At 31.0% G+C, this 9,653-nt stretch overlaps 1 protein-coding gene across 1 annotated transcript; it reads left to right on the forward strand.

The window, feature by feature from the left end:
* The first annotated feature begins 1,570 nt into the window (after positions 1–1,570).
* Positions 1,571–8,345, forward strand: LOC139484949 (uncharacterized). The gene is made up of 2 exons (XM_071269011.1): positions 1,571–1,666; positions 4,067–8,345. The coding sequence occupies exon 2, from the start codon at positions 4,087–4,089 to the stop codon at positions 5,464–5,466; it is 1,380 nt and encodes a 459-aa protein (XP_071125112.1). The 5' UTR covers positions 1,571–1,666; positions 4,067–4,086; the 3' UTR covers positions 5,467–8,345.
* Positions 8,346–9,653: the final 1,308 nt, after the last annotated feature.

The following is a 9,653-nucleotide window of genomic DNA, read 5'->3' on the forward strand; positions in this document are numbered from 1 at the left end:
TTACAGGCTTTCTTACATATTCGTAATGAGATAATTTTTCATTATGTACAAAATACCCAAATGTTCATCAATATACACATGACGGTCACATTTTATAAATGCAGATGAAGTATCAGGTGGAAAAGTAAAATTTTCTTATATATCGCATTGGACGTCCGCAAAAAGTTTCCTTTTTAAATGATTAATTCAAATATGTCAGGTGGATTCACTTACAAAAGAATAACAATAAGGCCTTCTTACGTGAATGCACGATAAAAGTAACAGTCACATATTGATTACATATATTCTAAAATGTGAAAACTTGCATTAGAACGTGTACAGAGTATATATATTAGTAGGAGTAAAATGTGGCAGGGTTGCATGGATTATTAATAAAAACAAGAATGTGTCCAAAGTACACGAATGCCCCACTCGCACTATCATTTTACATGTTCAGTGGTCAATTCCTTAAATTTGCCATTAAAATTAGAAAGATCATATCATAGGGAACATGTGTACTAAGTTTCAAGTGGATTGGATTTCAACTTCATCAAAAACTACCTTGACCAAAAACTTTAACCAAACCTTTAACCTGAGCTTCGCACTATCTTTTTTTTGTTCAGTGGACCATGAAATTGGGGTCAATACTTTAATTTGGCATTAAAATGAGAAAGATCATATCATAGAGAACATGTGTAAAAAGTTTCAAGTTGATTGGACTTTAATTTCATCAAAAACTACCTTGACCAAAAACTTTAACCAAAACTTTAACCTGAGATTCGCACTGTTTTTAATCTTTGTTCAGTGGACTGTGAAATTGTGGTCAAAACTTTAATTTGGCATTAAAAAGAGAAAGATCATATCATGGGGAACATGTTTACTAAGTTTCAAATTGATTGGACTTTAAATTCATCAAACACTACCTTGACCAAAAACTTAAACCTGAAGCGGGACGAACGGACGGACGGACGAACGAACGGACGAACGAACGGACGAACGAACGAACGTACGGACGGAAGGACGCACATACCAGAAAACATAATGCCCCTCTACTATCGTAGGTGGGGCATAAAAACCTGAAAAATTAGGTCTTTATTGACGAACAGTCAGTCACTGAATGAATGAATGAATGAATGAATGAATGAATGAATGAATGAATGAATGAATGAATGAATAAATAAATGAATGAATGAATGAATGAATGAATGAATGAATGAAAAAATTAAGAAATGTATAAATGAATAAATAAATGAATGAATGAATAAATGAATAAATGAATAAATGAATCACTCAGAATGAATAAATGAATGAATGTATGAATAAATGAATGAATGAATGAATGAATGAATGAATGAATGAGTGAAAATTAATCAAGTTAATACTGTAAACGCAACATATGGTACGGTAAAATCTAACTCCTGTAATCTTCTTATATTCCCAAACACTCAGAATATATCTTAATAACGATATCATGTTTTAATGTTCCGAATTAGGGGTTTTCTCTGTTTAATCAGATCATTATTTGGCTTCCGGGTATACTACCAGTCATGGTTTTCCATTTGTTCTAAATATAGAATTTTGTTCAAGTAGCTAGTGTAAACAAATTTTAAAAACGCCATTTTGTCAGGTGATACATATAGAATTTTAAGAAGTTTGGAAGGAATCTTTATTGTTATAGAGATAAAAGGTACGTGCTTTAATGCAACTTATTGCCATAACCAAAACAATCTTTATAAAATCAACCAAAATGGAGCATCCGCGGTCTTTTCTTAATATGTAGTAGAATAGGATTCTGTTAACCAGTAAAACTGGCAAATTTATAAGTCTGTATTGCCCTATGAAGAATGTTAGAACTTTCAAACAATGATTTGCTCTCCATTTTTATGGAGAATGGTAGCTTTCCAAATCTTTAAGAAATTGAAAAAAAAATCGGACATTCAAAAGGTTGAAATATAGATATGGTTTCAAAAACTGGAAAAAAATAGTCACAGAACAAAAGAGATAATTTATATTTTCTATTTAGGGGGGGGGGGAACGAAATTTGTTTTCTGATTTAGTTAAATAGAAGAAAATTAAAGATGCAAAAAAAATTACATTCATAATAAAATTTTGCTCTCCTTTGGTGCATCCAAACATCATTGAGGTTTACTATTAACATTTGATATGAATGACTGTGTTTAAAAATAACCTTATAAGCTCCTACAGCAGAAGAATCATTTATTTCAGTTGTAATTACCAGGGATATGATTTTTTATGACAGTCATATGCTCCTTCACAATATAAACCGTTTATGTCATTGTCTCCCCCTCAATAGAAAGTAAAATCACAAAAATACTGAACTCCGAGGAAAGTCAAAACGGAATGTCCCAAATCAAATTGCAAAATTAAATGATAAAACACATCAAACGAATGGGCAATATCTGTCAAATTCCAGACTTGATACAGGCATTTTCAAATGTAGAAAATGGTGGATTAAATAGCGCCAAACATCTCACTTGTATGCCAGTCGTAGTCATAGCTTACCGTAGTCTTTCCAACAATTTTATGATCATTGAATTTTATACTTGTTCTTTTTAACAATCTAGTTTATTATTTCTATCTTCTAACGAATACAATAAATATACAAACATAGAAATGTATTTTGTTTGTTTCTTTTAAAAACATTGAAAGTCCAAATATTCAATTTCAGCCATTTGTTCAATAGCACAAGTTTATAGATATTACAAATTCTTCATATTGTGGGCATTTTTTTTTTTGTTAAAGTTTGAGAAAGACAGCTGAATGAAATGAGTTTTAGTTTCTATCAAAATTGAAACGTTGGAAATATTAGACAACAAAGAGCTGGAAAAACCTTTTTACTGAAGGCTATTGGATATTTATGTCAGTGAAGAGATTTCAAATGTTATGCTAAAAGAAATATACGAATGTCTAGTGTAAAACATAAATCGTTTTTTTAGATACATTTTTCAAAACGTATAAGGAAATTTACCGTACCCAAAAAGCACAGACTAGCAAAGCTCCAATTTAGCCAAGATGAAATATGTGGAAATTTTATAGGTTTTCTTACAGACTAACAATTATATTCGAGGTTTTATAATTTGCCGCTATGTAAATTGATAACACATAACCGTAACATCATATATCAGCAGATTAAGTCTTTAGTGAAAAAGATAAAAATGTACGTAAACTTCATAGTGAGTGAATTGTAGAGCTGACTTTACAATTTTGATCATTAGTAAAGACCGTACGTTTATCTATAATTAATATTGCAAACTTTATCATTACTTGGTATTTGGTTGATATCTCCATGGCAATCATTCAATATCTTTCTTTTATCATTCTCGTCATAGATGATCTTTAAAATGCATCAGCGAAGCCTTTGTATTCTTTCATACAATGTCACAAGGTAGTTTTGAATTTAATGCATTTTTTTTAACGTTATAGATCATACAATGTGTATGCTGAGCGCAAAATTTAATCATGAAAAAATGTAAATAAACATCCAATTAAATCACAAATGAATAATCTTAAATGATAACTATTTCTTTTTTTTAATTATAATTATGAGAAGGAAATGGTTTTCCTTTATCGACATTTGTTCAAGTTCTTTCTCCTGGAAATCCTTAACTCCGTTGTTCTGTTCATCTACAAGGACTTTCATGCGGTTGGAGTGACCGAGACTGTGGCTTTAAGATTGTATCATTGTTAATTGTAAAGAAAAATATCGACCCTGATGAAAGACGTCTGTCTTATGTAAATATTTGTCTTTTTATACGATATTATTTTATCTTATATCCTTTAGAATTTAAAGAAGAAATGTTAATCAATGATTCTAATATATTCCAGAAAGATATCTTTTCTGAAACATTTGAATTCTTTCATAGCGTATTCTTTTTTTTTATCTTCTGTCGAAATCTGCAAAATAAAATATAAACACATTTAGTTGGAACACTGATATTGTTTTATATTTGTATCTGAAGACGAACTATTCAAGATAAATCTGACAAATCTTTATCTGCTAATGATCATGTCTTTGAATATTATTCATTCACTTATATTTCAAATTTCTTTCTATTATTCGAAATAGGTATGAATCATCGCTGATCAATGACGGCTCCAACCGATAAGACCGTTGAAAAATGTTCGTCCGTTGATATTCCATTAAAGTATGAGTTGTCATCAGAAATCAATGATGATATTACAACAAGGACTGACATTGATAAATCTGAAATTAGCTCATCGACGAGAATTCATAGAAGTACATCTTTTGATCAATCGTTTTTACAACGGACTCCTTCTTTTTTATCTATCAAAAATCGTGAACAATTTATGCGTCGACAAAACACAGTTGACGGATCTGATTTGACCATAAAGCCGGAAGATACTATAACAGAATTAGACAACGAAAAACAAGTTAATGACAATTTGAGCAATATCATTGTTTCTGAACAAAAGCATAAGACCGAAGTCACGCAAGAAGACTGTGAAGGTGGCTTATCTAGTACCGATCTGGAACTAAGTGTTCAAGAAGTTACTGAAATCAGTGGATGTATCGAATGTGTTAAAGCAATACCTGTTTTTTCATCCGATGAAATCGATGAAGGAGATCATATTGCATTTGCGGGTGCAATATATGATCACCATGCGATAGTTGTTGCAAAACTTGAAGGTGAGAAATTTGAAATAATAGAGGCTACAAATACAATTTCAGGTGTGGCTATTGGCATGTTCCTTGGCAAAAAAGCTCGTATTGGGTCATCAGTGAAATCCTTTGATTTTGCAAAACAAAATCTTCGTGTCATTGCGTACAGAATAAGGCAACATTCAAAAAAGGATACCGCTGAACGTGCTAGGGATTTTTGTGATGGTGGAAGAAAGAGTGAAGCATATAAATATGATCTCTTCGACAACAATTGTGAACATTTTGCAACATATTGCGTTACCGGAAGAAAATTTAGTATTCAGGTGACGAAATTTAGATTAACAGGTCGGTTGTTTCTCAAGAGTGGGTTTTTAGGAATAAGCAATGAAATGAAAAGAAATGAAAAGGAATACGAAAATGGGATAATTTGTAAAAATTGTTTCGATATAAACAAAATATTATTAGACGTGAAATTAACACAAATAAGAAATGCGGAAGATGTTAAGAAAGGGGACATAATTAGGTACAGTTACTGGAACTTGTGGCACGAAGCAGTTGTCTTAAGCGTTAACAATATCAATAAGTCTAACCTTACATGTAACATTGCTCATTATGCGTTCTGTGGATTTTTTTCACATAGAAAAATCATTGAAGAACAACTAAAAATTAATTTTAATGGTAAATGTGCTATGTTGGAATATGGACCTCCGAAATACCACATATATGATCCAGACACTGTCGTAGAGAGAGCAAAGAGAAGAGTTGGTGGACAGCAGTTTGTATTCTTTTCGAATGACTCAAGTCATTTTGCTCGCTGGTGTAAACTGAAACTAGAAAAAGAATGATTATATAAAATGTATAATAAAACAATCTCAGAAAGTCATAATGCACATGGAGTAAAATAAATGATAACTAATGTCAGACAATCCAATATTGTAAATTAAACTGTTTTATCCATGCACAAGATGGTGCCTCAATAACTTCGCAATGGTATGGATAAATTCACTGATTTGAATTAAATAACCGAATACTTCTTTTATAAATAAGTTCATGATGATTAACACAAATAAACATTCCCGTTTGAATGGTTTTACACTAGTAATGTTTGGGACCCTTAATAGCTTGTTGTTCGGTGTGAGCCTAGGCTCCGTGTTGAAGATCGTACCTTGACCTATGGTTTATTTTTTTTTTTTATAAATTATGACTTTAATGGAGAGTTGTCACATTGACACTCATACCACATCTTCCTATATCTATAACAAGTTTTTGTTTGCGAAGAACGTTCAACGTTCAGCTATGTTTTTTTGTCATTTACGATTAAAATTATATAGGGTGTTTTTTGATAAGAAGTACGACTTAAGAAAACATTATAAAAAAGGAGGATGTAGTATGTTTACCATTGAGACGACAACTATCCTCCAAAATCAAGATGACGAAGATAAAAGCAAATGCAACGCATCGTTTATCCTTCAACAATGAGAAAAAAATATCGTATAGTCAGCTATTAAAGGGCCGGCCTTAGTCATAAGTAACTGTCTATCTGAAAGGTTTGAACGCTTGAATACGTATTAAAAAACATATGAGCAACTTTCAAAATGAAATTAAAAAAAATGCATTCATTTGATTTTCTTCTTTTATAGCATGATATATCTCTTAAAATCAATACAGGTCTTTTTTTCAAAACAAAATAAATACTTTATTAATCTATTGTGTAGACCACAGTAATTTTCTTATAAGTTTATAATTTTGGGACAGTTTTTGTTGGAAAGTCAAAGGGTATCACAAGCCCAGTAGTCAGCACTTTTTGTGCTGACATGAATTGTCATTGATATGGTTATATTTATAAATTTACTGTTTACAAATTTTTAAAATTTTTGAAATACTAAGGCTTTTCTACCTCAGGCATAGATTACCTTATCTGTATTTGGCAAAACTTTTGGGAATTTTGGTCCTCAATGCTCTGCAACTTCGTATTTTATTTGGCCTTTTTAACTTTTTTGGATTCGAGCGTCACTGATGAGTCTTTTGTAGACGAAACGCGCGTCTGGCGTATATATTAAATTTGGTCCTGGTATCTATGATGAGTTTATTTACAACCACTGGGTCGATGCCACTGCTGGTGGAGATTTATTTCCCCGAGAGTATCACAAGCCTAGTAGTCAGCACTTTTTGTGCTGACATGAATTGTCATTGATATGGTTATATTTATAAATTTACTGTTTACAAATTTTTTAATTTTTTGAAATACTAAGGCTTTTCTACCTCAGGCATATATTACCTTAGCTGTATTTGGCAAAACTTTTGGGAATTTTGGTCCTCAATGCTCGTCAACTTCGTATTTTATTTGGCCTTTTTAACTTTTTTGGATTCGAGCGTCACTGATGAGTCTTTTGTAAACGAAACGCGCGTCTGGCGTATATACTAAATTTGGTCCTGGTATCTATGAAGAGTTTATTTACAACCACTGGGTCGATGCCACTGCTGGTGGAGATTTATTTCCCCGAGGGTATCACAAGCCCAGTAGTCAGCACTTTTTGTGCTGACATGAATTGTCATTGATACATTGATATGGTTATATTTATAAATTTACTGTTTACAAATTTTTGAATTTTTTGAAATACTAAGGCTTTTCTACCTCAGGCATAGCTATAGATTACCTTAGCTGTATCTATGATGAGTTTATTCATATAGTGCTGAAAAATAATGAAAAATGTATTTATTTGAACTTTAATGAGGGGTCCGGACAAAAAAGAGCATCTTGAGCGAATTAAAAACTTCAGACGTAATACAACATCTTTAAGTAGTTATCCTTTCACATGTTAAGTATCTCTTTCATTATTTGCCGATTCATCACTAAAAATTTAGATTGATCCCTTTTACCCAAATCAGTGTGTTATCATCATTTTTGTTACTTTGGATTCTATGTACTGTCATACATGCATGTGTCTTCCAATTTTTACTTTAAACCATATTGTATAGATATATGCACTGTGCATCATAACGAAACATTAAAGGAGTACTAGCTACATATTGACAAATTCAATATATGAAATTTTTTTGCTCATTCATTAATGAAATGCACATAGTGAAATATTAATTCGCTTTTAGCAGCCAGTATGGTTCAATTTTGTCAAAATACGCTAAAAGACCTGATTGAACCCTTATTTAAGTGAACTTTAATTTAAATTTACCCCTCAGCTTGAGATGGATAACACGTGAATTGTATGTGTAAAGTTATTTAAAGTAAAATAAAGGTCAACATTGAAAGTTAAACAAAGGTATATCATTTGATTGTCTGATTCGATCCACAGACAATCATTCTTATACAGGAAAAAACGATGATAAATATTTATTTTTCATCTATAATAAAAGATTAAATAGACCTAGAATAATCCAACAGCATGAGGATGCTCAATCTATTTTTTATCTATATTTATGTTTGCATCGCTTATATGGTCATCGGGCCCTGTTAATTGTTTATTAGAAACAAGTAAATGTGCCTGCAAAACTAGCAGGGCAAACATGCAGTTGTCGATGCATTAAAATTTAGTTTGTAAAAATAAATGCTTCTCTAGAAATATTGTGCTTTACATTTCAAAATATTGTGTATAATGCCGAACATTCTAATATATTTATATACTGTCCTTATTATTTTAATACATTGTGCTTATCATTAAAATTAGATATATTGTGCCTAACATTGTAATATATTAAGATTATCATTTCGAGAAATTGTGCTTAACATTTTACAATTTATGTGTACAATGATGTTTTGATATGATTCTGTAAAATGAATTATTGAATTTGATTCATTTTTTCAAATAAAACTAATTCTTCATTTCAGTTATTATGCATAATTCGATTTTTTTTCTTGTGATTATACTTTATCTCTGAAATTTTTAGTGATTATATAATCACTAAACTAACCAGTGATTCTGCATTATCCTTGAGATTTCAGGAATTCTACACAATCACTGATTATACAAATTCACTGTAATATGTTTTAAAATTCGATAGTATAGTGATTTTCGTGTTCCAAATTATTTAAAAACTATAGATTTAGAGAGATGTAAAAATTTGTGTACCTTCGAAAAGTCATATTTTGAATGGGCAATTCCCTAGGAAACATAAATTTTCTGGGTGAAAACATCTTTATATATCTCTCAGGTACGCAAATGAAAGTATAATATTTTCCCAAATTACTCAATTGATATAGTATACTTCTGTGTATTAATCCATTATCATGGGTATCTATTTTCGTGGCATAACAAAAAGTTGCATTTTTCGTGGATATGTAATTTTGATATTTGGCAATCTCTCCATACAAAAACATATAGAACTTATGTAATTCATTGATTATTTAAATTTGTAAATCTAAAGAATAATTATGAATTCAGGGTAGCAAAAATTGATTCTGAGTTATAATACATAAAAAATAAATGGCTACCAATTGTAAGTAGGCTTTAATTATCTAATCGGTATAGTTAATTTGTAGATCTAGATAATAAACAAGTTATAACGGACAAAATTCATCTTGTGATGACATTGTGTTAACTATTAAGCGTAAGTTGAGTTTTGGTTATCCTAGCATGTAAACGACAGGATCTGCAAAGTGCTGGAAGTTAACGAAGAAACATTTCTATACTTGTGACATGGATAAGCCTTTAGTAACTAACACTGTCAATGACAAACAGTTTTATGGTATGGGCTTTGCTCATTGTTGAAGGCCGTACGGTGACCTATAGTTGTTAATGTCTGTGTCATTTTGGTCTTTCGTGGATAGTTGTCTCATTGGCAATCATACCACATCTTCTTTTTTATATTTAAGTATTCAAGTCACATAATATAGATTAATCAGAAGTTTGTTTAGGAAAAGTGGTTTCAGGGAGATGCGTGATGAAACAATGAGGAATGAGATGAAACTTAAACATGGAATAATGAATCAACAGTGCTTTGAAATCAACAAACAATAATTAGATGTAAATGTTAGTCCGAAAAAAAAGGCAGCAGATGTTCAAAAGGGAAATATAAT

The sequence above is a fragment of the Mytilus edulis genome, chromosome 8 (assembly GCF_963676685.1).
Source record: "Mytilus edulis chromosome 8, xbMytEdul2.2, whole genome shotgun sequence".
In the NCBI taxonomy this organism is placed as follows: domain Eukaryota; kingdom Metazoa; phylum Mollusca; class Bivalvia; order Mytilida; family Mytilidae; genus Mytilus; species Mytilus edulis.

What these genes read in the sequence shown, in the direction of transcription:
- LOC139484949 (XM_071269011.1), top strand. Translation starts at nt 4,087, where the DNA reads ATGACGGCTCCAACCGATAAGACCGTTGAAAAATGTTCGTCCGTTGAT.